Source organism: Aythya ferina, assembly GCF_964211825.1.
Source record: "Aythya ferina genome assembly, chromosome: 26".
Taxonomy (NCBI): Eukaryota; Metazoa; Chordata; class Aves; order Anseriformes; family Anatidae; genus Aythya; species Aythya ferina.
In genome coordinates, this window is record NC_140324.1 from 1,257,263 (window position 1) to 1,285,193 (window position 27,931).

General features: G+C 55.4%; 2 protein-coding genes across 7 annotated transcripts; both read left to right on the forward strand.

The window, feature by feature from the left end:
• The first annotated feature begins 211 nt into the window (after positions 1–211).
• Positions 212–20,556, forward strand: LINGO3 (leucine rich repeat and Ig domain containing 3). 4 transcript variants are annotated; one of them, XM_084498501.1, is made up of 4 exons: positions 212–226; positions 347–419; positions 10,213–10,316; positions 16,129–20,556. In XM_084498501.1, exon 4 carries the CDS (start codon positions 16,163–16,165, stop codon positions 17,978–17,980), a length of 1,818 nt encoding a protein of 605 aa, XP_084354627.1. In that variant the 5' UTR covers positions 212–226; positions 347–419; positions 10,213–10,316; positions 16,129–16,162; the 3' UTR covers positions 17,981–20,556. The 4 variants fall into 4 exon arrangements, with proteins under 4 accessions (XP_084354627.1, XP_084354626.1, XP_084354629.1 ...); XM_084498500.1 differs by lacking the exons at positions 212–226; positions 347–419 and adding an exon at positions 818–899; XM_084498502.1 differs by lacking the exons at positions 212–226; positions 347–419 and adding an exon at positions 9,070–9,173.
• A 2,933-nt stretch (positions 20,557–23,489) lies between these two features.
• PEAK3 (PEAK family member 3) lies at positions 23,490–27,731 on the forward strand. 3 transcript variants are annotated; one of them, XM_084498505.1, is made up of 5 exons: positions 23,490–23,956; positions 24,698–24,843; positions 24,999–25,618; positions 26,112–26,303; positions 26,424–27,731. In XM_084498505.1, exons 1-5 carry the CDS (start codon positions 23,913–23,915, stop codon positions 27,111–27,113), a joined length of 1,692 nt encoding a protein of 563 aa, XP_084354631.1. In that variant the 5' UTR covers positions 23,490–23,912; the 3' UTR covers positions 27,114–27,731. The 3 variants fall into 3 exon arrangements, with proteins under 3 accessions (XP_084354631.1, XP_084354630.1, XP_084354632.1); XM_084498504.1 differs by having other exon boundaries at positions 26,112–27,731; XM_084498506.1 differs by lacking the exon at positions 26,112–26,303.
• The last annotated feature ends 200 nt before the right edge of the window (positions 27,732–27,931 follow it).

Below are 27,931 nucleotides of genomic sequence, written 5' to 3' on the forward strand. Positions count from 1 at the left end.
AGCAACCGCGATTCTGCGCTGGAAGGAAACCAGCCCTGAGGAGGCAATTGGCCTCTGTCATCCCCAAAGCCTAATTAACCAAACCATCCCCACTTGTGGGAGGCTTTAGTGGGATCAGAGAGGAGCATCCAGGGAGGCTGGGGGAGGAATGTGCTGTCCCCACATGGGATGTGGGTGCTGGCAGGGTGCAGAGCTGAGCATCTTCCCAGCTCTACCAGGGCTGCCTGTGAGCTCAGCACTGCTGCGCGGGATGGCAGAGCCCAATGCAGGGCTGTGAACGTGGGGGTACTGTGCTCCTTCCTGGAGCCATCTACCTCCTGTTCACCCCAGTTTTCCTCTTGGATAGGGGAAAAATGACCTCTCTGGTTCGCGATCACTCGTGTGGATGAAGCCTCCAGTGGGGAGAGGGAGACAGCAAGGTGGGTGCCCAGGCGAGGTGACGAAGGGCAAGGGGAGGGCGTAAAGTCGGGGGGGATGGGGGGGCACTGGGGGGCTGCTGGGGAAGGGGGGGGGAACCCGCACCCCTCCTTGCCTTGCCAAAGGGGCGTGCACCCCGCTCTCGCCCCTGCGTTTTCGCAGCACAACCGGGGGCCGCGCATCCCCCCCTCCCCGCTGCCATCCCGTTATCCCCCCTTTTCATCCCTTATCCCCCCCCCCTTCCCCGCACTCCCGGGGCTTCCCGGCCCGGCGGGGGGCTCGGGGGGCGGCTCCACGCCGCGGGCAGGGGTGGAGGGGTGGGGGGAGAGGCGCCGAGCGCCGCCCTCCGGGGACGCGCCGGGGCCGGGCCGGGGTCCGGCCGGAGCCTCCGCTGCCTTCAGCGCCGCGCCGCCCCCGGGGCTGCGGCTCTGCCCGCGCCGCCGCTCCCGCGCCATGGGCAGCCGGGGAAGCAGAGCCGAGCGGTGAGTGCGGGTACCGGGGGGCTCGGGGGGGGGCGAGCCGAGCCGTGCGGTGCCGTGCCGTGCCGTGCCGTGCCGGGGCAGGCAGAGCCCCGCGGGGAGCCGCACGTGGGTATCGGGGGCGGCCGCGCATCCACCGGGGTCCTCCCGGCCGGTGTCCGCCTCTGTCCCCAACCCCACCCCGGATCCTTTCGGGGCTGCGAGGCCCCCCCGTAGGTGGCGGGGGGAGAGGGCTCGGCACGGAGGGGGGCGGCGGGGCGGGGGGGTCGCTTGTGTGCGGTGGTTTGAATGCCCTCGGATGCGCGGAGAGCTGCAGGTGCCTCTGGCAGCCTCCAGCCGGAACGTGCCTCCCTCCAGCCTCTGCCCTCGGCCCCTGCGCTCCTGACGCTCCGGTCCCTGCAGCCTCCCCGCTGCCAGGGCTGGCAGGAGCCTCTCGCAGCCCCCCGCAGCCTTTCCCTGGCAGACCTCAGCAGACCTCCCGGCCTAAGGAAGGGTCGTCCCCACCTTCCGCTGCTCCTGTTTCCCCCCCAGGTCCTCCTTGCCACCCCAGGGCCCTGCCCGTCCCCGCTCTCAGCATCCTCGATTTTAGGGCTAGGTGTATTCTCCTGTCAAAAATCCCAGGCTTGATTTAAACGCGAGTGTTACAGGGGTTGTGTTTCTCAGGGAAATGGAGCAGGCAGCAGTCACAGCATACGCGGCTCCTATCATGTTCCAGAATAGCAGCCTGCCTCTTCCTGCTCCAGACCCAGAGTACTCTTGTGCCAGTTTCCTAATCCACTTACAAAGTGGATTGAGCTAAAACCTGACAAAAGGTGCTCTAATTCCCACAGCGTTCGCGCAAGGGAGCGATTGCAGAAGAGCAGCTGCTCCTTAAATTGATGCCCAGCCTGAACCAGAGATGGGTTTGGGGGAAGGAAAAGAGCAAACGGGAGGAGAGAGGATAACAGAAGCAGGCAGAGCCACAGCAAAATATACCCAGAGCATATCAGTGCGTGGATCCACACATGATACTTTGGAGCAAAGAGGGGTTGGGGATGGGCTGGGGATGCTCAGGGGCCTGACAACGACCAGGCCCTCCCAGGAGCTCCCATGTGCTGCTCGGCTTCGTGCCCAGTTCCCAGCTGGGGACATGCTGCCTGCGGGTGTGAGGAGCAAACCGCCCCAGCGGGCGCTGTCTTCCCCAGCTCCAGGGGCCATGCCACGAGGAAGGCTGTATTCAGAGAGGGAAAGTTCCTCCAAATGTCTCTTGTGATCAAATCACCAGGAATTTTTTAAAAAGTCAACTGTAAAAGCAGAGCTGCCCAGCAGCTTCCAGCAAGCTGAAGGGCCACTCACCGCAGTGTATCTGTGTGTGTCTTCCATGCCGGGGCAGATCCTGCTGCTATCCTTGAAAATGCAGAAGTGCAGGAGGTGAACCCTGCGACAACCCGTGCACAAAGTGCTGCACCACCCAGCTCTGCCCCGGCTGAGCCCATTTGACCACTGTGACCAGCGGGAGGTGATGCCAGCAGGGGGGGGGGTTGTGCCTTACAGCCCTATCAGCCACGGGGGGCTCAGGGCTCTGCACCCCAAAGGTCTGCTTCAGCATCCCTTGCACTGCCAGATGGAGAAAAAGGATGCTCAGGTGTATGGCAAGAGACATGAAGCATGTGCTTTAAACAGAAGAAAACTCAAAGACCTGATAGGGAGCTGCTAGTTTGACAGCCTGTGATTGATCTGGTTTAATTTGAACTAATTTATTTATCATTGACATTTTTTTGGTGCTTATTAAAGCAGGAGAGTGGAGGCACAGCTGCTTGCTGGAGGGATGGCAGAGGTGGCTCCCGATCCCCTGGGTTTCGTGTGGGTTTCAGAGATTGTAAAACTCTGGTTTGCATGGCATATCCTTGGCACAGCTGAGCTGAGGGGCGATGCTCTCCGGCACGAGAGGAGCAACTTGAGCGTAGGGAGCAGTCATGTTTCCACCAGCTCAGGGAAACAGGAGGCGAAGCAGCTTCAAGCAAGAGTTGTTTTTCAGCTTAAACATCAGCAGATTTTGCTTTTATTCTGGGAGTAGTGAGCTGGAGGAAGAGAGAAAAGCACTGAGTTATCTTTCGCCCTCAGGGGCTGTTCCATGTTGATAGCCCAGAGTGAAAGGTAGGTTCATGTGCCAGGGTGAGCAAGGGACCTGTGGCAGCAGGGTCCAGCCATGTCCCCAGCATGGCCATGGGCATGGGAGTCCTGCACCACTGCTGCTATCTTGTCCTTTCCCACAGGGCATGCATCTGCTGATGCCCTGCTGGAGCTAGCGGGGCTGTGGGCTTCCTTCTGCTTTATGTATGGAGCTCAGCAATGTCTACTTCTGTTAGCAGCGTCAAGCTTTGCATTACATGCTAACGCATCTATTGTTCCAGGGTCCTAGCCTCATCATTGTGCTCTCCCCTCCAAACAGCATTTCAGGCCTGAATTAAGCATTTAATTTGGAGCCTGATTATATGGAAGGACAAGAGTGCCTGGGTGTCTTTGCACTTGGCGTTTAGAGGCTTGAAAATGCTGCCGTTGGAGGCGATGGAGCCTTTTCAATTTCTGGTTGTTGACTGGCTGTGTTTTGCCCCTGCACCTCCACTCAGCGGGACAGGACGTGGGCCTGCATCCTGGCACCGGAGAAGCTGGGCTCCTCTGGCAAATACAACCTGCGTCGCTGCTGCATTTGCATCCCTGGGATGGGAGCAAACCGTTGCCATAGCCCTGGAAATAATGCCGGGAATGTGAAGCACGTGGATGGATGTGTTTTGTGTGGGCAGCGGTAATTCCCACGCCGTCAGCTTGCCGCGGCGTGGGTAGCCCAGGCAGGCACCATCACTAGCAGCATCTCCCCAAGCTCCAAATCCTGCCTTGCTGAGTGAAGGGGCAGTGGGGCTGAGCAAGGCCATCTTTGAGCTTGTTCCACACTGTATTCACTCCCCCTGTATGGGTGGTATGCAAGAAAAATACATATAATGTGCTCCGTACCTCAGTTTCCCTGTCCATACGTGGATGTACTCTGGAGGTCTAGCTTTGTGATTTCATACGCTCTCACAGCCCACATCCTGCTGTACGTCTGTGTCTGTCTTCAGCTGCAAAGTGATGATTTAATACTCCAAGAAGGGCGCAGGGGGCAAGCAGCATCTTTGCCATCCCTGAGCAGGGGCTGCGGTGCGGAGGTGAAAGGCACTGCTGGAAGATCTGCACTAGCCCCAATGCACAGGTGCTGTTTGAGCCCGAGGTGCTGCTTTGTGAGTCCTGGAAAAACACCAAAATGAACAGGCGAGGGCAGAAATGTTCTGAGCAGAGATTTGAGTAGAGATGAAGTAAAGCAATAAAACCCACGAGAGCATTTGGAAAAGATGATGAGAGCTGCCGTCTTGCCAGCTGTGGTAGGAACATCGACTGGGCTCTGGGCGTTATCGGGAGGCTATTTTCAAAGTATTTATGTAGGGTTTACCTGCAGCGAGAGCTGGCTCCTGGGGCTGCGAGCACAGCCCCAGGAAAGCTGCGGCGCCTCGGGCACACCGGCTGCCAGCTGGTGAGAGAAGCGGCGGCCCCGCAGCACCTCCGGAGGGACAGAGCCAACACTTGGCTCATGCAGGCGGCCAGTTTCAGCACAGGCTGTGGTGCATGGGAGGATGCAGGGCTGGGGATGTGATACAGGGATGTGGTGAGGGGATGCAGGAACACGGCTTGTCTGTTGGTAGCGGGCACTGGGTAGCCACCAGCAATGGCATGTGCTGGTTCCTCCTGTTTTGGGTTCTTTTGCTTAGGGCCCTCTGGGCTGGCCTTGGGAAACCCAGACTTGCAGCATGCCACAGGATTTTAGAAGTGGATTTTGGGCAGACCAGGACATGGGGCCAGGGATGGTGTGGGCATTGGAGCAGGTTTCTGCAACCTGTTGGGGAAATGGACCCTCCGTCAGAGCTCAGAGTCATCCCTGGCTGCTCCCAGCCCTGGATTCAGCCAGGGACTGATTTTTCCCTCTTGTTAACTGAAAATGGGAAAATGACAAAAAGGAGCATGCTCACACCAGTGCAGTGGAGCAGTCAGGATGCGAGTGATGGGAAGGGCTCAGCCGGCAAAACCCTGCAGGTGGGACCCCTCGACGTGGTGCCAGGAGCAGGCTCTCCCCATGATGCTGGGTTTTCATCCCTTCTCTTTTCTGAACTGGCTCTGCCAGGGTTCTTGTGTCCTGCCAGCCTTCATCCCCTGGAGTTTTTCATGCCCCCATGAGCTTGGCTGTGATGTGCAGCCCCTGTACCTGTCAACCCTATCCTTCTGTGCCATGCCCTCAGCATCCACAAATGCAGGCGCACTGGGACTCATCTGCTGCATCCGAATTGTGGTAAGAGTCTTTGCACCTGGAGTTCTTTCCATCCTATGTTGTTGGTTTTTTGTTTTGTTTTGTTTTGTTTTCTAAAGCCACAGCTATTCTCTTTTGCTTAGGTCTTAACAGTTCAGACATGCAATGCCGGAGCTCCTTGTTCAGCTCCCAGCATGTCAGCCAAAATAGCAGCGGCCACATACCATTGGGGAGAGGGACAAGTGTTGCTGAGAATTAAAATGACAGATCCCAGTATCAAGGTCTTGGAGGGTTTGTGCTTTATTAAGCAACAGTGAGTTCATGGGAAAGGACTTTCACCCGGAGCACTGGTTGTGTCTACAAGAAAAGAAAATGGGGGCTATATTTAGGCTCAGCCGTTTGACACAGAGGCGCTGCGGGGAGGTGAGCTGGGCATCCTTGTACACCCTGCAGCCTCCTTGTCCCTTTGGCACAATGGGCTCACAGCCCTGAGGGTGAGCTGATGCTTACACCCAGCCATGCCCAGCTTAGAAACATCCCCTGAAAGAAGGAAATCCTGGTGCTCCCGTGGAAGGATGCTGGGCACATTGGGCAGGTAGTGGTGGGCTGTGGGCAGCGTGTCCCCACTCCACGGCTTCAGTTCCTTGCTGGCTGTGACTCTGCATGGTCATGGTGCTTTGGTCCCTGCCCGTGGTCCCTCAAGTGTTTCCCTTCCAGGTTTGATTTTTCCCTAAGATGAGGTTTCACAATGATGGGGTTTATTTTAATAGATTGCTGGTTTTTATCTCTGCCTTAGGGTCTCCCTCTGCATGCCACCCCCTTCTATTAAAAATTCATTGTTTCTCTCAGATACCATTGCTAGAGGGAGATACGGAGGAATGAAGAAGGTTCATGAAAAGGAGGGAAAATAATTAATAGGAAGGGAATGTAAGAACACTTGAAATAAATATTGTCCCCATCCCTCTGCACAAGCACTGAGCCTGTCACCAAAATGTAGACACCCCTTAACAACCCGCAGGACTGGGGCGAGGGCAAGGGGGACGTCGTGCTGAGGTGCTGGACATGATGTTTGGCAAAGGGACAGACCCACAAATTCCTGTGGTGCATGGGGACATTGCTGCTCAGCTTCTTTCTCCCTGTGGCCATGTGTGTCTCCACACCTTGCTGTCCTGTTTGCATCCCTGCACCTGCGGGGCCAGATCCAGAAGCCTGGACAGCTGGCTCTGATGCCCTCTTTCACCCACCAGTCACCTGCTCTGCCTTTCTCCCTGTTCTGGCCACCTGGATGCCAACACTTCAACAGAGCCAGAATGAACAATATTTTGTATTTTTCCACTTAAATCGCGTTGGAAGGAAAGTCCATCTGGTTCCCTCCATGCTGCCAGAGGGAAGAGGCTGGCCTCGGGTCAGCTTTTCAAGGGGCATCTCCTTATGGGCAGCCTTGTCAGGGTTGCACAGCCAAGACCTCCACCTCTTCTCCTTTCCATCACAGCAGTGTGGAGAGGTACAGCAGGACCCCAGTAACTGAGCTCTAATTAGGGCAGCAAAACGAGCAGGACCCCGCAATTGTAAACCACAGATGAAGTGACATAAATGAGATCTAAATTGTGACCTTTTTCCAGAAGCAGGAGTATTAACTGAGTGTGACAAATGGAGGGGAGGAGAAAAAAAAAGACAGAACCATCCTGTCTTCGTTAATCCCAGCTCCTGTACACACAGCGCTGTGGGGACGTCGCCTCGGGTCTGCTTGTGGGGTAGTGCAGCAGGGGTGTGCTCGGGGCCAGGGGAGTGCATGCTGCTGGGGCTGGCTATGTCTTGGCCTCACACAAACATCTGGCAATCTCTGGAAACCCAGGGCCAGGTTGTTTGTTGCAGTGGTCATGATGGAGTTGTGATCTGACAGGAGTTTGCATTTGTCTCCTTGCTGGCTTGTGGCTTGTTGTGGCCCGTGAGTTAAGGACGTGACGGAGCCATCCCCATTGTGCTGGATGCTGGGCTTTGCTCCTGCAGCATCACCACCAGAGCTGGCTCCAGCACGACGATGTCCCCCTGTCCCAAAACTCAGAACCACACTGCTCTCCCTCCACTTCCCACCTCTTCAGTTCTCTCCTTCCTATCACCCCAAGCCCACAAGCAAATGCTGGGTGCCAGCCAGGCTACTTCTTTGGATGGACAGAGCAGAGGTTTTTTTCCATCCTCCCCACAGTGGTTTTCCAAATTATCCCATTTTACTTTTGCAGCGGGCTCCTCTTTTGGGGGCACGTCACTAAGACAATTTCACTGATGCTTTCAAATGAGCAGCCCACAACATCACCCCCGTGTTGAGTCATTTTTGTTGTTCACATCTCTTGAAGTAAAGGTCAGCCAGAAGCCTGGCCAGCTGGGAACTCTGACATTAATTACACTAATGAGGAAAGTCTCTGGCTTACTGCAATGTGCTTTGTGGTCCTGGCTGCAGTGCTGTGGGGCAGCGGTGCCTGGTGAGTGGGGTCGTGCCTGGAGGAGGAGAACAAGGCTCCTGCAGCACCCTGAGGGCTCCGGGCCTGCTGCCTGGTGGTGTTTGCTGCAGGCTCTGTCTGTGTGCTCCCGCCTATTTCTGTATGTTCCCGTGTGCTTCTGTGCGCCCCTGTGCATTCCTGCCCCAGGCTGGGCAGCAGGACGAGACCCAGGGTGGATGGCAATGAGAGGCCAGGAGCTGCGGGCACATGGGAACCAGAGGACACTTTTAGGCCACCTCAGCAGCGCATTCATGGGTCCCATTTCACAGGGATTAAAATGGATTGGCAGACAAAAAACTGAAGTAACCTGAACCGGAGGTTGCTAAGTGACGTAAGAGTTACCAAAAATAAATGCCAAGAACATCAGTTGAGACCCTAATCTCTCAGATGTGTGGGAACGAGAGGCTCGCGTAACGAAGGCGGGGGGTTATTAAGCCAAGCCCAGTTGCTTTTTCTAATGCGAGTGTAGGGGCCATGTCTGCACCGGTGCAGGGCTGGAGGCAAAGCCGTGCAGCCTGCAAGGAGAGCAGAGGCGGCTGGGGAGAGCCAGCTGCTGAGCAGGGTTTGGTCGCTGCCGGGTTCACTGCAATTTGGTTTCAGCAGGATTGCAATAAATACAGGGGCACATCCAACTTGCTGGAACTCTTATCAGGATTTGCCTTATCCACCCCAGTTGCCAGAGGCCTGGCTTTCAGGAGCAGCGAGCCGAGCTGCTCTGTCACCGTGCTTCACTTCTGCGCGGAAATGCCTCACACGTTGTGACAATGCAAAAGGCAGGCAGCTTCCCTCCCAATTATCACATTACTTTGGCATTACAGGAACCCCACCTGCTCCACAGCTGCTAGCAACGTGTAGCAGAAACAGCTCTCCGTGCATCCATACTTCGTGAGGTTATAATCCCTCAAATCACATACACTGGACTAATTCGCTCAACAAAATCCTTGCTGAGTTGCATCATCACGGTGTCGGTGCTGCAAATGTCCACCTGCTGGCACTGAGGGCAGGGCAGGGTCTTCCTAGGTCATTTGGAGAGCTCTTGCCTTTATTTTAGGCACTGGCTGCTGCCCACCTGATGCCCCTGGGCATTCACTTGCTGCAGGTTGAATGTGAACATGCCCCTGCTCTGGGCTTCAGCGAAGGTGTGGGAGTACTGCCAGCCCCTGCACCCCCCTGCTGATGCCGGGGCACATCTCAGAGCAGGGGGTGCTCCTTGCTGTCATTGCTAATGGGGGATTTTTTTAGTGCTGCTCCTTTCTTGCTAGCTGCTCTTGAGGCATGCATCCCCACTGGGGCCTTGTGCAAAGCACAGGTTTAATTTTATGCAGGTGTGTTCATGCTGCTGACTGCCAAAAGGAAATGTGGGGGAGGATGAGGGGAGCTGCAAGCATGTAACTGGGATAGCGTTGTCTTACGGCAGCTGGAAACATGGGCACTCATCCTCCGGGGGGACAGCCAGGCAGAGCAGGGGTGAGCCAGGACCATCCCTGAGCAGCATCTCACACCACGGCACTCACCAGCTCACAGCTGGCTCCAGGAGGTGGCTGTGTCTTCTGCTCAGTGGTAGCAGTACTTTCCTGCAGAGATTTTTGGTTTTCTAGCATGTTATGTGCTCGATCTTTCAGGGATCCCAAAAGAGGTGTTTTGTATGTCTATGAACAGTGCCCAAGTGGAGCTGGGGCTTGCAGGAGGCACTAGGGAGGTGCAGAGGACAGCCCTGCCTCGCAAGCACCAGCAGCTGTCCTGGGCTCATCTCCTGGTGTCATCAGGGATGTCCCCAGGAGCACTTGTGGGTTCAAGCTGTGTGTGACTGGGTCTGGCCACCCCCTTGTTTCTTTGCTATCCTGGGTTCTTGTGGGAGGGTGAAGTGGCAGCTGGGCTGGAAAGGCAGCATCCCTGCAGGTGCAGTCAAATCAGACCTGAAGTCTGGGACGATTTGTTAACCAGAAGAAGCTATATTTCCCCCAAAAGGGAGACCTTAAATCCCCTCTTACTTTGATAGAGGCAAACTAAACTTGATGCAGGCAAAGCTGTAGCAAGGCATTTGTTTGGAGGTCAGTGTCCTATGCCAGCTGTTGGGGCTGGAAACACTTCTCTGTACCCCAAGAGGCAGGGACCCAGGACGGGGGTTTTTGCTTGTAAGTTTGGCTCAAATCTCCCTCAAAAGAGGATTCCTGAGCAGCTGCTGGCAGCACTGCTGCAGAAATGCCATAGCCTGAGGTCACCGCGCACAGGGAGCATTGTGCATCCTCCCTGCTGCACTCCAGAGCTGGCCACTCGGAAACTGTCCTGTTTGTAAAAGGGTGATTTAGATGTGATTATATAAATACATTTAATTAGGGGAGGTGCAATGACCAGATCATACGTTGGGGTGGAGCAAGGCTAAGGCTGCTTCTCCTGTCTGGGACATGCATGTGCTCTGTATCCATGGCCTTTGGGGCATTTATTTGTGGTTCTGGCTGCTGCGGGGAGGGGATTTATGCTCTTCTCCTTGTGCTGTTTTACCCAGAGGAGTGGAGGCTGGCTGTGCCCGATGCTTTGCCATGTAAACCTCCCCGGCCTCGCACACTGCAGCACAGACAGATGTTGGCACAGCCCCGGACCTGCAGAACGGTGAGTGAGGGGCATGGGGGGGTTCAGCTTGGGGGGGCTGTGCCCTCGGTGCTTGTGGCTGTCATGCTTCAGGGCATTAACTCCCTGCTCCTCTCCTCAGCTCTAAGCGCTCGGTGCCACCACATTTGAGGCCTCGATGTTTGCTCCATGTAATGGCAGAGAAAGCTCTGCCCATTGCTGCTGCCCCAAAATGAGCAAGAAGTGACTGGAGGGAAGGCGTAGCGCTGGGCTTGGGGCTTGCGGGGATGATGAGTGCTGGCAAGGGCTCTGGATAGCTGCACAGGCAGGGTCCCCAGTGCCACTCATGGCTTGAAGAAAGGCATTTTTGGAGTTGTGGCTGGAGCTTGGATGTCTGGATGGGCTTCATGGAGAGGGGGACAAGGGCTCGAGAGCTCACCAGCTCAGTCCCCACAGTCCTGGGTTGGGAGGTACAGGCAGAGCTCTGGGGACTGGATTCCCCCAGCCTTCCCACCACAGAGAGCTCTGGCATTCAAGAGCCTCTTTGGGGCTGCAGATGGGAACAGATGCTTTCACAGTCCCACAACTGCAGCTAATGCCCTGAAGCTGCAGATCTGGGGACCAATGCCAGCTTCTTGTGCTCCAGATGTCCCCGCTTGCTGCAGCTTCCAGCCAGGAGGAGCCGTCGGGGTGGCGCAGCTGGAGACCCCAGGCTGAGCAGCTCTTGAGTGCAGGGTCATATCCTGTGCTTTCCCCCAGAAACGCAAATTTATACCACTTCCTTCCCTAGTATGCCTCATCCATCCAGAGGCGGATGGTGGCAGGTGCCTGCCAGAGGCTTTGCTGCCCAGATTAGGGTGGATTTGGGAGCTGCTTTCCACAAGGCTCTGGCAGGGCTGGGACAAGGTCCCCTGTACCCCTCCCCAGCCAAGAACCTATTAAAGTGAAGCTGGTTTGATCTTCCCCCTGCCTGGCAGGATGAGGGTATAGATCGCAATGTCAAGCGTTATTTCACCCTGCAACGGCATTTTGCTTTCTTTGCTCGCTGCTCCCATGATTGTAATTGGGATGGCAATAACATTTCAAATGCAGCAGCTGTAGACAGGTCTTAAAAAAGGCATTCAGCCCTGGACTGACACTGAGCAGAGCTGAAAGGCGGAGGGAAGGCAGTCTGTGGCTGCTGCTCCCTGTGCCCCTTGCCGGGGATTTCTGCCCTGAGCGGGGTTTTCCAGGAGGTCAGAAGCTGTGGATCAGCAGCTGCCACCCTTCCATGCCCGCCCGCTTGTTTTTCCATGGAGAGCAGAGCGATCCTGCTGGGCTCAGGCTGTTTTCCACCCATGGCTGCCATTCCATCCTGTCCTCAGAGCGGACATCTGTCTGTCAGGCTGCTCTGTCCGTCTGTTCATCTTGCACATGAATCCAGCCATCCAGTCCAATTAGAGCCTCAGCAATGATGCGGCTCGCTCCCAACACACAGTGCCCATGGGGGGCTATGGGGTGGGGGATAGCCAGCCCCATCAACCCTGCCCAGGGCTCACAGCATCCCAGGGACTCTGTGTCAGGACCCTTCCCTCAGGTGCCAGTTTCCTCAGGGAGGCTTGGGCAGAGCCTGTGGGTAGCAGCACACACTCGGGCTGCCACAGTACCCTCAGGAGTGGGGCCAGGCTGGACCCTGCACCCAGCTAGGGTGAATGTGGGGGGGTCCGAACACTCCCGAGCAGTGCCATTTATCAGCACTCTGAAAGGTGGATAATTACAGCGTATGCTATTCCTATGTGGTTATTAATCATCCTGCCCCTGTATTTCATTTATCATGGAGCTGCCTGCCTTAGAGGGAAGGTCCCCTCCCTGGGAGGGTGTGTGGCGAGGTAGCACGTCAGTTTGGGTGCTTGGGTGCTGTGTCTGCAGGAGGTGGGTGCTCCCTACCTGGTGGTAGTGGGGTGTCCCTGTCACTGGCCTCAGTGCAGCCTCAGGATGCCCTGCTTGGCCAGGGTCTGGCAAGTTCCCTCTGTCCCTTCCATGGGGCTCCAGCTGAGTGTGCCACACTGGCTGCGGTGGGCATGTGGTGTAGTTTTGGGGGAATAACCATGGAAAGCCCCAGGTACACAAGCTGTCCGTCTGTGCTTCCTATCACCTGAGATGGTAAAAGGCTTCTGCAAATGCCAACTTCTCATTACACAGCAAAAATGTGCTGGACATCCTCCAAAAATAACCCTGGGGTCGCTTCCAGGGCCACCACTGTCACTGCCTGCAGCCGGAGACACCCACCTCGGGATAGAAATGAAGATGCTGGGAGCATACCAACCACCTCCGCTGGGCCCCACACTGCTGCGTGGCTGCTGCGCTCCGTTCCCCACTACCCGCAGCAGTGACCTTTTGGAAACGTTGTACGTTGTAGTCGTCTCTGAATGTCTTCTCTCTGGGGAGCATCTTGTGGAGATAGAGATTCAGACATGATGTCTATCAAGAAGAAGAGCAGATTGTGGCCAATCTGTGGCTGCCTGCAGAGTATTGCTTAAGCCACATGCTTGACGATCATAAGGTTGTCTCTAAAAATAAGCGATGGCTTCTTTCGGGTTGTCTCCTTGGCATCACAGCTCATTTGGGAATCCTCGGTTCTGAGTCCTCGCAGCAGTTATGAGGGCTGGGAGTTTCCATGTGGGAGGGAAGCAGCAAGTCCTGTGGCTGTGGAGGACTTGGGTGGGAGCACAGGGGGAAGGCAGCTCCAGGAAGAGGTCAGCCATGGGTTTGCTGGGCAGAAAGGGTAAATCCTGGCCCTGCTGGAGGCTTGGGCAGCCTGGCTGCTCCAGCATTGCCTTGGCCAGCCCTGAGACTTGAGGCCATTGAGCAGGGAGGGAGCCATAAGATGCAGCAGCTGCCAGTCACCAAAATCACTCCCATCTAAATAAGGGTCTTGTGGTTTTCCAATGGCCCCTTTAAGCTGTGCTTTGGGGTATTTTCTGCAGTGACTCACAAGGAGCAGGTCTTCTCTCAGACATCTCTCCTCCCATGCTTTCTCGCCCTATTTCTGCATGTTGTCAAAAAGATCTGATGTCTGAACAGCCTCTGGTGGATCCCAATCCCATGAGCTGGGCACCACCAAGCTCTTCCCATTGTCCCCAGCCCAGCTCCAGGATGTTTACTGGCTCCTTCAGCTGCAGCTGCTCAGGACGGGGCTGGCACAGGCAGGATGGGGCCCTGGTGCCCACCACAAGTGATGAAGCAGCTGGCTTTATGCTGGGCAGGTGAGCAGCGCCTGGAAATGAAGTGACCTAGAAAAACTGCCCGTGTGCGCCAGAGCACAGAGCCGGGAGAGTTGGTTTCCCAGCCAGACTCTGATGGGATTAGGAATAACTCCATTAGGTAATTCTCCATTGGGTCTGGTGATTGATTTTCTTGCTTTCTATACCCAGCTCTCTCCTCCTGTCTGTTTCAGCTGGATTATTCTCATTCTTGCTTTGCTAATTGCCTGATCACTAGAGCCTCATCAGAACAATGTGCAGGGAGACCACTGGCCTCCCATGACCCCCAAGTTTTCTGGCTCTTCATATCTCAGCTCTGATTTCCCCTCCTGCGCTCCCCAGCATCAGCTGCACAGTTTCTGCAGCTCACATTGGACAGAGGGCCCCTCTGGGAGCAAGGGGACTGGTGGAAGGATGGGGGATGGTCAGAGCATAAGGCTTGAGGTCCATGAGGAGGGACTGAAGCTGGCAGCAGGGAGAGTCTGCAGGCACCATGCTGAAGCTGCGGGACAGCAGGAGGCTCACTCTGGGGCTCCAGGCTCCCATCACATCACAGCTTTTCCCCTGCACGTGCACAGATTCTCCAGCCTCCAGCACCAGGAAATCACGCGGGGCCTCCTGGGCATGTGCTTAAGGACACAGCACAGTCCCAACACTGTCATTCTTCTCTGCAGCATCAGTGTTTTGGGGGACAAGCCTGCCCAATGTGCCCACTGGCCCCAGCACTCCCACATGCACCCATCCCGCACGGAGATTCTGCAGTGACCGCACTGTGGGTGCTGCTAGACATAGGACTGGTGACTCCCCTGGGTGCTGCTGGGTGCTGCTGCCCTCCCAGAGCCCAGCGGAGAATATCGCATGCCTGGCCTCAAGCAGCAGTTTCTGAGGGCAGCCCCAGGAGGACCATTTTGAATTCTGAAAGTAGGTGCGAGAGTAAAACAAGACGTTGCTTTGGCTGAAGCGTTTGTACTTGTGTGATATCAAAGCAGGGAAACCTAGAAATGTCAAGCCCTGCTTCTTTTCTGGTCTTTATTCAGAGAAGGAGAGACCTGGGTGCTGAGGAGCAAGTGCTCTCGATGGCTAGTAGTAGCCTTGCTACCTCCCCAGCCTCTGCCCAGCCTCTCCGTCCCTGCCCTGCAGCTGTGCCTGCACTGTGCTGAGCCTGGGCTTCCCTGGCTCCATTCTCCAGTCTGGTGAGCAGCAGGTGTGTTATTTTTAAAAACAAATTAAATGCAAAGAGGAGCCTCTATCTAGGCCTTTGAGTTGAGTCTTAATTGGCCTCACCCCCCAGAGGCCAGGCAAGCCCCAGAGAACGCAGCAGTATCGCAGTAACAAGCTATTAATAAATGATAGTGACTTTTCCTGCAGGTTGTGTCTGGGTGCATCCTTCCCACACAGCCCAGCAAGGGCAGGGAGTGAGCACCTGTGCAGGTACAAGGGTTGGGGAGGAGCAGAGCCACTTGGACCGAAAGGATGAAGTCAAGGCGTGAGCGCATGGTCATGGCACCAGCTCCGCATGCCTCCCAAAAGCTGCAGGAATGCATGGCTGGGATATGGGGACAGCAGCAGAGACAGGTTGCTCTGCAATCCCACCCCACAAGGGAACCCTGCTCGGCATCACCTAGCCCCGCATTAATCCCCTCCTAGCCACCTGCGGCTGTGAGGATGATGGTGATGCTTTCCCTACTGGCTTGGAGAGACAGGGAAGTGTGACAAAATTAAGACATGCAAAAAGAAGTCTTTAAAAGATAATCTCCTGTGGCTCCTAAATTGCACTGAGTAATGGGTTTATTGCTGGCGAATTGCTCAGATTGTATAATAGGATCAGAGCTGGAAATTATCCACGGAGATAGCATCCTTCCCCATGCTGTGGGCATAAGGAGGGTTGGGAAGCCCCCTGCGCACCCTGAGGCTGGATCATGTAGCAGCCCAGAACCAGCCTACAGCACTTCAACCGAGCAGCCCTGCTGTTTAATTAGGTTAATGACAGTGCTTGGTTCAGGAGAGATGGCTGATGAGCTTTGCATCAATGCTGGGATGTGTCTCTGGCAGATTTGGGGCAAAGGAGGGAAAAGAGAGCAGGGAAGGGAAAAGCAGTGAAAAGGGAAATGGGTGATGAGGTCCTAATCCCTCTGAAAGGAGGGCAGCAGCGGCTGAGCTGCAGCCGGTGCATCGCAAGCAGCAGGTCAGCGGTAATCCGTCATCTGCCAAGATTCAGCCCGCAGCATGCAGCCTCCCCCAGCCCACTCTGGAGAACAGAGCAGGGGGACAGGGACAGGAGGACCAGCTCCTGCATGAGGCTCCAAGCATCCTCCATCCAGTGGGACTGAGGCCAAATGGCCATGGCAGGGCAGGACCCCAGGCAAGAACCCTCCGCTGCCACCACAGGGAGCAAGGAGGACGTGGTGTCCCACCTTTGCTTCATGCCCGTGTTTGCATAAGGCATAGTCTCCAGGCCACAAGCAGAGGTCCATGGGGTTTCCTGTGGGACTGGGACCTTGTCAGGGCCATGGACCATGGTTTGGGGTGCTCCAATGGAGGCATTTTTTAGTTGTAGCCCACAGACTGATGATCTTGATAGGACTTGCATCACGTCTCTCTTTCCCTTCCAGGTGCATGGGAGAATGGTAGAGAGCCCGTAAGACCATGCTCTACACCATGACATGTTGGCTCCCGGTCCTGATCCTCCACCTGGTCCTCCAAAGCTCCCCACGGGTGGCAGCCTGCCCTGCCCGCTGCGAGTGCGCCCCGCAGATCAAGTCAGTGGTGTGTCACCGCAAGCGGCTCACCGCCATCCCCGAGGGCATCCCTACTGAGACCAAGATCCTGGAGCTCAACAAGAACCGCATCCGCTGTCTGAACCCAGGGGACCTCTCCCCATACCCCTTGCTGGAGGAGCTGGACTTCAGCGAGAACATCATCACCAATGTGGAGCCAGGCGCCTTCAGCAACCTGTTCAACCTGCAGACCTTGCGGCTGCGGGGGAACCAGCTCAAGCTCATTGCCCCAGGAGTCTTCACCAAGCTGACCAACCTCACCCTGCTGGACATCAGCGAGAACAAGCTTGTCATCCTGCTGGACTACATGTTCCAGGACTTGCGAAACCTGAAGAGCCTGGAAGTGGGTGATAACGACTTGGTGTACATCTCCCAGCGAGCCTTCTCAGGGCTGCTTGGCCTGGAGCAGCTGACCATCGAGAAGTGCAACCTGACCTCCATCTCAGCCGAGTCGCTCTCCTACCTCCAGAACCTGGAGGTGCTGCGGCTCCGGCACCTCAGCATCTCCACACTGGAGGACCAAAACTTCAAGAAGCTCTACAACCTCCTGCAGCTGGAGATCGATAACTGGCCGCTGCTGGAAGATGTCTCCCCCACCAGCTTCCAGGGCCTGAACCTCACCTCACTCTCCATCACCTACACCAACATCACAGCCGTGCCCACTGCTGCCTTGAGGAACCTGGTGTACCTCCGGTACCTGAACCTGTCCTACAACCCCATTAGCACTGTGCTGAAGGGTTCCTTTAAAGACCTCATCCGGCTCCAGGAGCTCCACATTGTGGGCGCTCTCTTGGTGTCTGTGGAGCCGCAGGCCTTCTCTGGCCTGCGACAAATCCGGCTGCTCAACCTTTCCAGCAACTTTCTCTCCACGCTGGAGGAGAGCACCTTCCACTCCGTCAACACACTGGAGACACTGCGGGTGGACAGGAACCCCCTGGCCTGCGACTGCCGCCTCCTCTGGATCCTGCAGCGACGGAAGACGCTCAACTTCGACGGGCAGCAGCCCATGTGCTCCACACCACCTGAAATCCAGGGCAACGCCCTGCGTGACTTCCCCGACTCTGTGCTCTTTGAGTACTTCACCTGCCAGAAGCCCAAGATCAGGGATCGAAAGCTGCAGCATGTCACAGCCCGCGAAGGCCAGTCTGTGTCCTTCCTGTGCCGGGCGGACGGGGAGCCGGACCCCTCCATTGTCTGGGTGTCCCCCCAGCACCGCATGATCACCACGCGCAGCACAGGGCGGGCAACCGTGCTGCCAGGGGGCACCCTGGAGATCCGCTTTGCCCAGGTGCAGGACAGCGGTACCTACATCTGCATTGCCAGCAACGCAGGGGGCAACGACACCTACTTTGCCACCCTGACGGTCAAGGGGCACCCAGCCGATGGCTCCCCGTACGCCAACCGGACTTTGTACCTCAGCGAATTCAACGACACCTACCACAACGACACCCAGGTCTTCTTGAAGTTTACGCTGGATCTCAAGACCATCCTGGTCTCCACAGCCATGGGCTGCATCACTTTTCTTGGCGTGGTCCTCTTCTGCTTCCTGCTCCTCTTTGTGTGGAGCCGGGGCCGGGGGCAGCACAAGAACAACTTCTCAGTGGAGTACTCCTTTCGGAAGGTGGATGGTCCCACAACCACCACGGGCCAAGGAGGAGCCAGGAAGTTCAACATGAAGATGATCTGAGCCTCTTTGGAGGAGAAATGTTGTCTGCTGCCCAGTCCTGGGCATGGGTACAGCACGATGGAGCCGGGGGTGCGGGGGCACCGGTGATGTCCTTGCTGCTTGGGGGTATCAGCAGGGCCAGCACCACATGTACCCAGAGTCTGGGATCAAGGACCCACATGGTCCCAGCCCCACAGTGACCCCACAGGGTACAAGTTGCCCAGGGGCCATCCCAGCTCCCGATGTAGCTGATGTTTTTGCTACCAACTATGCATTTCTTGATGGAATCAGCAGCATTTCGGCCTGGGAAAAAAAAAAGAAAAAAAAAAAGCTTCCTTTTTTTTTCCCTTTTCCCTTTTTATTTTTTTTTAAGACTCTCTGGAAAACTTTCTTGGTGTTGTTTATGGTTGTTCTCTCTTTTTTGTTTTGTTTTTTTTTTTTTTTCCTCCAACAATTTTTTAAAATGAATTTCCAAAAGAAAAGTCTTCCGGTGCGACGCAGGACTGGGGTGCCATACCAGGGTGTTCCTGGCCCCCCCCCTCAGCCCCCCCGCTGGCACAGCCAGACCCCAGGACATGGCCATGCCACAGGACCTTCACCTGGGCAGCTTCAGCAAGGGGCAGCTGCAAAAATGGGTGCTGGGTATGCTCCTGCACAAGCAATAATGATCACCCGTCCCTCCTACCCCACGCCAGGCAGTGGCGGGTGTGAGCAGGAAACAAATGGGGAAAAAAATAATGAGGCCACAGGCATTCAAATTACAATGAGCAGTCGCACAGCAAGGCCAGGCCCCACTTTGTATGCATCCAAGCCGCTCTCCAGCCATGGCCTTGATGGGGATGTGAGGCTGGGACCGAGCTCTGGCAACCTGGCGGGGAGCAGGGATGGTGACACCAGGCAGCAGGATGGGGGTGAGGGCTGGGGTCCTGCTCCAGGGCTCCCAGGGCTGGGGTACAAGGTGGTGCCCACATTTCTGCTCCTGATCCAGGGTTGTCCCATTGGCAGCTGCAGGGCTGATGGTGGAATGTCCTCATACAGGTACAAAAGGCAGCTTTGGGTGCAGGCAGGGCATCTTCTTTAGCTTGCAAAGCTGAATTCTACAGGACAGGAGCTCTGCGCCCTGCTTGCTGCCACAGGGACAGTCCCAGCTTCATGTCCCTTGCCCCACTGGCTCTTCCACCTCTGCTGTACCTCAGGATGTATTTTTTTGGGTGCAAGAAGGAGCAGCTGGAGAGAGAGCCTGGATGGGACCCTGTAGAGCCCACCACCACTCCCCCAGCTCATCTCCATGCTTGGGGCGCAGGTTGCAGCTTTCAGGTGGTTTTATCTTTTTCACCTATTTTCAAGTACCTTTTAAGTAGAGTAGCAGAAGCCCCAGCTCCTTGGGGGGGCTGCAGGAAGGGCTGTGCCCCCTTCCTCCTCCCTGTGTTCAAAAAGGGGCCATCCCTGTCCCCATTCCTGCATGTCCCCTCTCTCTGGGCAGCCAGCAGTGTGCCCAGGCAGGGCTTATGGCACCCCCAGGCCTTTTGGGGATGAATTTTGGGCACAAGCTCCCACAGGGCCAGGGACTGGAGGGGACAGGGCTATGGCCCCACAGCTTCAGTCTGTCATCCCCGCACCCAATCTCAACTGCACCCCATCCTGCTGGGATGTGCCATGGGCACAGCACACATTTGGCCTCCTCGGCCCCCAGATTGTCCCCAGAGGGAAGGGGGTGGCGGAGCCAATGACCACAGCATCCAAACAGCACCCAACCACGTTCAAACCAGACCCAGGCTGCTCCCGTGCCTTCCCCTGCCCACGCTGGGGGGATCACAGGGTTGGGGAGACACCCATCACTCCCCATCATCCTCACCACAGGTCGCATGGCCAGGTGCCCCCACGCTCCCCGCACTGTGCATGCTGTGTCATGTCAGGGGTCCCACCCACGTCACCTGCTCTGTCTGATTTGTTTATTTATGTATTTATTTATTTATTTTACCTTGGGGGTGTGTGGGAGGGGTCAGGCACAAAGGCTTGCAAAATCTCCAGAAACCTCCCACCGTTTGCAAAGGAAGGTTCTGGCAGTGCAGACCTGCACAGTTTTCTATGTCATGAGCACGTGAAATTTATTTGCAGGGGAAAAAAAGGAAAAGAAAAACACAAAACTAGGATTTTGTGATTTTTGTTTGTTTGTTTGTTTGCTTTGTTTTTTGCCTTTTCTTCCCCATGTGCCTCCAGTAAGACAGCTACCTGCACAGTTGGTCCCTTCTGTACTGTGTGCAGGATCCATGCCACAGCCTCCAGCAAGGCAGAAGGGCTCGGGCAGACCCCAAGCACCTGGAGCTCAATTGGGGACACCTGTCTGCTCAGACTGGGCACTCGCTAAGGGATGGAGGTCAGGGCAAAGCTGCAAACATGGAGCCAAAGGGATTAGGGCAGTGGGTGAGGACCCTGGTGGGGTCAGGAGTGGGGGGGGTTGGGCTTTCCTGTTGATCACCTGTGAGCACCACTGCCAGCCCTGTAAAACCCCTAATAAACGATGCTAAAACAACTTTCAGAGGGTACTAAAGTTCATATTAATAACTAATAAATGATTAATGTGCATGTGTTAACAAGCTGCCACTGCTATTAATCTGTTATTAATTATTAATTGAGTGTTTATAAGTATGCCCTGAAGCCGATGGGTGCAAAGCCTTGCACCCACCCTCCTGCTTGCATGGAACTGGGGGGGGGGGCGGATTAAAGGGCTCCACAGACACACGTGTACGCTCATGCGTACACACACACACACACACACACACACACACACACATCTCACAGCTCCACTCCCTCTGCTGCACAGTCCCCTGCTCAGCTTGCAGCCCCAAGCACCACTGGCATCCCCAGGGGCAGCGTGGAAATATCAGCATACCCTAACAGCATAGCTTTGAATTTTCAACAAATGCCTCCGACGAGGCTGAAATCCAAGCACCAGGGTATGCACCACAGTTCGCTGGCTGGGGAAACCAAGACACAGGTGGGTGCTGTGGCAGGGCTAAGGAGCTGGAGCCAGCAGCACTGGGGGGAATTGGGAAAATTTCTGCTTCTAAGGAGTATGTGGGGTTCCCTTCCCCATCCCATCGGCCCCGGGGGACATGCTGGCATCTCTGCCCTTGCCCAGGTATAGACCTGTCCTTGTGTTCCCAGCAGTGGGATGTGAAGGCACTACTAAACATCCAGAAACACCCCATTACCCTGCTCCCAGGCTCGGTGGCTGTCCTTCCTTTGGTCACCCCACAGCCCTGGCTCCCCTCAGTGTGGGACTGGGATGGTCACTGGGATAGGCACTGGGTGCCTGTGGGGTGGTGAAGCAAAACAATGCCTCCATCTGCTGGAAGAGCCAGCCCTGGATGGCTCCTTCCCCCCATACCCCAAATCCCTGCACCCTGTGGGGATTTAGGGATGCTCCCAGGGTGCAACCAGCAACAAAGCAGCAGTGGTCCCAGTTGGAAAATGCCCCTTGGCCTCTGCAGCTGGGCAGGGCAGGAGCACACTGGGGTGTAAAAGAGGAAATTGGGGGTTTTCTTTTACTTCCTGCATGGAAAAAAAAAATAATAATAAATGCATGTTTCCAGAGAGTACGGCAGGCTCACTGTCAGAGTTGCTGTGCTGAAGAGTCTGGGTGCTCAGGGGACCTAGAGCTGAGCCCCATGGTTCCTGCAGCAGCTGTAGGGGTGATGGAGTCTCCATGACCAAGGCTGCTGAGAAACCAGCTCTGACCCCAGACAAGAGAAACCCAACCAGAGACGGGCCTGAAAAATCCCTGCAGCAGCCAGGTATTAAGGATAACAACCAAAAAAAATGCCAAAAAAATAAAGGCAATTAGGAATAAAGAAGCAATTTTCCAGCAGGTGCATTTAAAGATCTTATTCCCGCTGGGATGAGAAACCAATTTCCTTATAAATTAGAAAGGCTTCAGCTAAGTAGAAGTTCCCTGCCTCAGCTCCCCAGGCCCCCCAGCTGCAGAGTGTGGGGGCACAAAGGGCTTTGTGGCAGTGACCTCTGCCAGCCCTGCTGGCACAAAAAGCTGCTGAGTGCTCGGCAACTTTGGCAGAAGGTGGTCAGCAAATTTTGTCAGCCAACAGTGCCTAAACCCCTCCTGCTGCCCTGAAAATCAGCTTCCTGAGGTGCTCCATGAGGAAATCTCTCCCCATCTCAGGCAGTGCCCTGCAATTGCTATTTTCTAGCAATTGCTAGAATTGAGCGATTTGGGGAGAAAATATCTTTGTGTGACTTTTTTTCTGTTTAGCGGGGAGATACACCCACCACGTTTAGCAGCTGCTGGTGTGTTTTACCATCTTTAATTTGCCATTTGTGGTTGGAATCGACATGTTGGCACAGAGCTGACAATTGGAGACTTAATTTTGCAATGTGGTTTAATGCTAGACCCATTTACAGCCCAATTTCCCTTTCACCCAAAATACCAGTGACCATCCCCTTGCTTTCCCAGTAACAGTTTGGAGGTGTTTATCTGAAGTCACAGGTCCAAACATCCAAAGTCTCTTCTTGCCCACTGCAGGGTTTTACTGACTGATGCCTTTTCCCTAGCTTTGTAGGGGAACATTCATGTCACTAATGCTGTGCTTTTTATTCCTAATGGTCCCTGGTTTATCTTGAATGTAACATTATTTATTAAGGAGAAAAATTGATGTTCCTAGTAGATTTACAGTTGTTTAGAACGGTTTGTTGTACAGTCATTAACATAAATGATTTACCAAGATGAGGGAAAGGTGCTGACCCCATTGCCAAACACCATCAATAAGCCCAGAATACTGATGAATCTTAAATGCTCACCATTTCTATTCTTATTTTTACAACACTATAGCCCTGGGTGGAGCAGGGGAGCGTACAAAGCCAAGCTTCCTGCTCTGCAGTGCAAGCAGGAGCTGAGCCCACTGCATCCAGCAGGGAGAGCATTGCAACCAGCACATGCTGTCACCTCCCAAATTCTTGCACATCCTCCTGAATCAGGATTAAAATACAGCTCAGCCCCAGCACATGCTTTATCAGTTCTAATATATGGCCTGTGCTTGGTGAGCACTACAGGCAAACAGACACAAACCCGGCGGGTTTCTTGGTGCTGTCTAGGAAATGCGAATTGTAAAATGCACCACAAAAAGCCCCATCAGTGGGCTATCTGTGCCTCAGGCACCAGCTAAGCACCAGTTAAGCCCCAAAACCAGCCTGTCCCACCACCATTCCTGTGGACATCTGTCTTGTCCCAGCTCAAGCTTCAAAAATACAGATGATGTTGCCTTTTCTGTGTATAAAGCCACATCTCCTGAAGCCTGCTCATCCTCCAGCCTTGGGGCTCTCAGGCAAAATTCCCATGGTTTGCCTAAAGCTGGGAGACAATTCAAGACAGCCCACATTTCATTTTTTAGAGTGTTAAAAGAGCAACCTTGTCCTAGGGGTGACAGATACCAGAGGGGGAATTTCCTGATTTGTAACAGCTCCAGGAAGTCCCAGACAAAAAGAATAAATAAATAAATAAATATTTCCACCACTCTGGTACATCTAGTGTAAAGCCATTGGAGAGAAGGGACTTTAAAAGGGTTTTGGAAGGTTTTACAGCAGAAATCCCTCCCTGCAGCACTGCTGCCATCCAGAAAGCACCCAGGAAGAGGAGTGTGAAGTGTGCGCAAGCAGCAGGGGTGAAGCAAACACATTGCAACAACGTGCAGCAGGTCACAGCACTCCCAGCTGACAGTGGTGCAATCAGTGCTACCAGAGCACCCCAGGGTGACACAAGGATGGCTCAGAAGTGACACTGAGCCTTGGACTTACTTTAAGCTTGCTAGACACTGAGGAATGTGTTTTGAAAGTACATCTTCCTGCAAGTAGAGACCATGGCCAGCACTGGGGATCCCAGAATGGGGTGCCAGTACATCTGCTGAACACAAGGAGGCCCCAGCAGTGCCGGGAGACGGAGATGGAGCCCACCAGACCCCCACCGCTGCCGAGAAAATATCAGAGGTAACAACAAACTACTCTGCAAACATGTCCCAGAATTACACTTCCCAGCTGCACCCAGCAAGAATGCCCCAGCCTGAGGTTTTGCACCACTGCAAGACCCATGGGTGCAGCAGGGTAGTAATGCATTGGGGGGGGGAGGGGAGATCTGTGCCAAAGCTTGAAGCTGTACAGGGATGCCGCCAGCAGAAAATGGTGGGTTTCAAGAAAGCCAACACGGTTTCAGTACCGCTCATAACAGCAGGGTCAGAGGCTAGGATGGAGAAGTGAAACCCCATGGCTGGCTCCTTCCCACTGCTCTACGTCCCTGCTCAGTGCTCGCAGGCTCACTGCACATCCCTCCTCATGCACAGACCTCTGGATCCCCTGAGCCCTGTCTCTGCTCAGGCAGGTGGGGCAACAAAAGCTTTTCCTGCCCTCACCCCACACCTTTCCATCATCATTGCATCCACCTCATGGCCACCAACAAGGGACACCAGGGCAGATATGAAATGATGGCTGTAGCCATGCACCAGCACACGCAAAAACCCACGCAGCCTCCGCCCCACAGGAGCACCCCCAGTGCAGGGGCTGGAGTCACTGGGAGACCAAACTCCCCGCCTTTTACCCCCAAACCTCACAGCCACGTCCACCCCAGCTGCTGCTTCTCCTTTTTCTTTCTTCTTCCCCAGAGCTAGTAGTGAGAGGAGCGGAAGTCCCTGGGGGGTGGAGGGGGGGCAAGCGCTGACTCCCAGCTCTGTGCAGGGCCGTGGCGCAGGCGGGGGGCCAAGTGCACACCCGCTGTGCCAGCCTGGACCTGGGGGGCCCCGCACCGCCCACCACCATGCCAGACACCTCAGGGGAACACCTGCCTCAGACCCCCGCCTCAGCCCTTATCTACAGCAACGTGGGTGAGTGATAACCAGGCACCCCCCCAGGACAGAACTATGCTGTTCCACCCCCTACCCCCCCACACCCCCAACAGCCATTCCCCCCTCTGTGCATGGCTTTGAGGTTGGAGAGGTACAGTGGTGTGAATAACAGCTCCCTGTTCCTCCCTCCCCAGGAGAGCTGCGCGCCCACCTCATCCCCACCAAGGCCAGCCGAGGGGATGGAGCCAGGAGAGTCCCCCCCCAGCCCAGCCATGACCCCCTGCCTCCTCCCTTGCCAAAAAAGCAGCTGCAACGAGCAGAGTCCCTCCCGGAGCAGGGTCCTTCACGGCCCTGCCACGGTGACACCACACCATGGTTTGGCAGCAACCTGCTGCCACACAGGGAGGGGGGTCCCAGCTCCGGGCCCCCCCGGGCACCCAAGAAGCCCCTGGCCAAGTCCCAGAGCCTGGGGGAGCCCTGGAGCATCCCGGGAGAAGCCCTGACACCCAGCCCAGAGGAGCTGACCTTTGGGACAGGAGATGCAGAGCTGGGCAGGCTGCTGCGGGGCCTGAATGGATGGGACGGGCTGTGCACAGCCCTGGTGGGTTGCCAGGTGGCCAGCTTGACCCGACTGGTGGCCCAAGCCCAGGAGGGGCTGGTGGGACCCCCGGAGTGGCTGGGGGTAGAGCTGGCAGGGAAGGGCTGGGCAGCACTCAGCATCCTGGAGCGGGAGCCGTGCTGCCAGAGTGGCGATGCCTGGTATTTCCGCGTGGGATTTGCTTTTAGGCAAGACCAGCTGGTGCTTGCAGCCAAGGTAAGCGGGGAGTTTGGGCAGCAGGAGGGGGCTGCAGGCAAGTGTGACCCTGGGGTGGCTCACATTAGCTGGGAGGTTCCCCTTTGGTGACAACTTATTCATTTGCTAAATGAGCTGGTGCTGCTGACGCTGCTGCTGAGGGCTCCCGTGGGTTCAAGGTACCAAAGGTCCAAGGTACAAGGAGGAAGGGATCACTGGGGCAAGTGCCCTGGCATGAGGCCTTGAGGGGTCAGTGGGCAGGGAATGGGGCTGGCTCCCTGGTAGTGCAGGATGAGACCCAACAAAGCAGCCTTGCAGCTCAGACAGGACTGACACCCCCCTCTGTATGCCCCATTCTTGCTTCAAGCTGTTTGGTAGGCACCAGAGGGTGCAGGTGAGCCCAGCACCATGCATGGGTAAGACTGGGACTTGTGGCCCCAACCCAAGTGGTGGCCTGGCCCAGGACCCAAGCTCTGTCCTGGCACAGCTGTCTCTGCTCTTTCGCTCCTCACAGGTCCTCAAGCCAGGCTGCTGCAGTCTGGGCATGGAGAGCTTCCTCGGTGCACACTGCAGCATCCAGCGCCTGATCGGACGTTTCACCGAACACATCCCTGGGGAGCTGTTGCTCCCGGGCCACCCCAGTAAGCAGGGGCTGTCCCCTTCTGGAGAGGAGCCAGCCACTCCTGCCATCCCCCGAGTCTTGCAGGTCCTCCTATCCCCAGACGTGCCCTACCAGACCCTGGCTGGGTTTGTGGAGGGCTCCTGGGCACTGCACAGGAGCAGGCCCGGGCACTATGAGCGCCTGGCATGCCTCCTCCTCTTGCAGGTGTGCATGGGGCTGGAGCACCTCAGGGCACAGAATCTGGGGCAGGGTGACATCTGCCCCGAGAACCTGCTGTTGGTGCAGTGCCCGCGTCCCCTTGGGAGCCAGCAGGACAAGGAGGCCTCCATGGGGCTGTCCCTTCCAAGGTTGATCATCAGCAACTTGTTCAAGCTTAAAGACAAGAGAAGACCTTGTTCCACCAGCCAAGAGCAGAACTGGACAGAGGGTTCTGCTGCTCCCCTCACCCCAATGGCAGATGAGCTGAATATAGGCATGCTGATCTATAAGATCTTGCATGTGGATATCTCTTTGGAAAATGCCTTGGACCTGAGAAGAAATCAGCTTCCTGAAATCCCCTCCCTGTCTATCTACTCCACAGGACTCAAGCGTTTAGCCTTGCTGCTTCTCCACCAAGACCCCTTCAAAAGGGTCTCCATCGAGCAGGCCAGGGGCATCCTGCAGGTCCTGCTCTGGGGGCCTCGCCAGGAGCTCTTTGCCAAGAGCAAGAAAACGCTGGTTCTGCTCCGGAACTGGGTGGAGATGAAGAGGGCACTGCTGCTGCTGAAGTTTGCTGAGAAGGGGGCTGGGGCCGGGGGGAGCCTTGGCCTGGAGGAGTGGCTGTGCTGCCAGTACTTTGCAGAGGTCACGGAGCATATGCTCTACCAGGTTACCCAGGTTCTCTACATGCCCTAAAGACAAGCGTGCCCAAAAGGCTCCCATAGGAGCCCATAGAGGTCTGGACAAATCCACCAGCTCTCAGCTCCTAACCAAGGCTGATCCTGGCTGCAAAAACTGTTTCCAAATCTGAAACTGATCCTGCACACCACATGAACAATGGTCCCAAGTAAGCAGGGACAAAACTCCCACCATGGTACCTTGGCTCCCAGGATGCAGGATGTACTTTTACTCCTTTCACTGATTTTTGTTCAATGGTTTGAGTCCAGGTTATTGGAGCATCGCAGAAAGACAGCTGGATGGAAGCCACAGGACAAAGCACCAGCTCAGCTCAGTGGTTGATTATCCTGAGTAAGGTTAATGGAGCTTAGATTTTTCACACACACACGCAGGAAAAAAAAAAAAAAAAAAAAAAAAAACTCCTGTACTGCTACTGCTACTGTTTTAAATAACAATACAAAGCCATACATTACTGCTTGCCTTAAGATACCATTACGGGAGAAGAAACACAATGCATCACACAGCCTTGCCCTTTTTAGGAATAGATTGTATCATAGTCACAAATACCAATGTCGTCTCAAAGGGGGAAATAAAGCAACCACAGCTTCAATAAAACCCAGAGCTGAGCCTATTAAATACTGGCCTTTTATGTGCTTTCTTACACCCTGACAATCCATCCAGAGAGGATCACAAAGCTGAACTTCACCACTCCACAGATGACTTAGAGCAGCAGACAGTGGGTGGGTTTGTGGCTACTGCACACAGGGGCCAGACTGGATCGTCAGTCTGGCTGCGCCAAGGCAGGGCCATTGCATCTATGGAGAAGTGTGAGATGC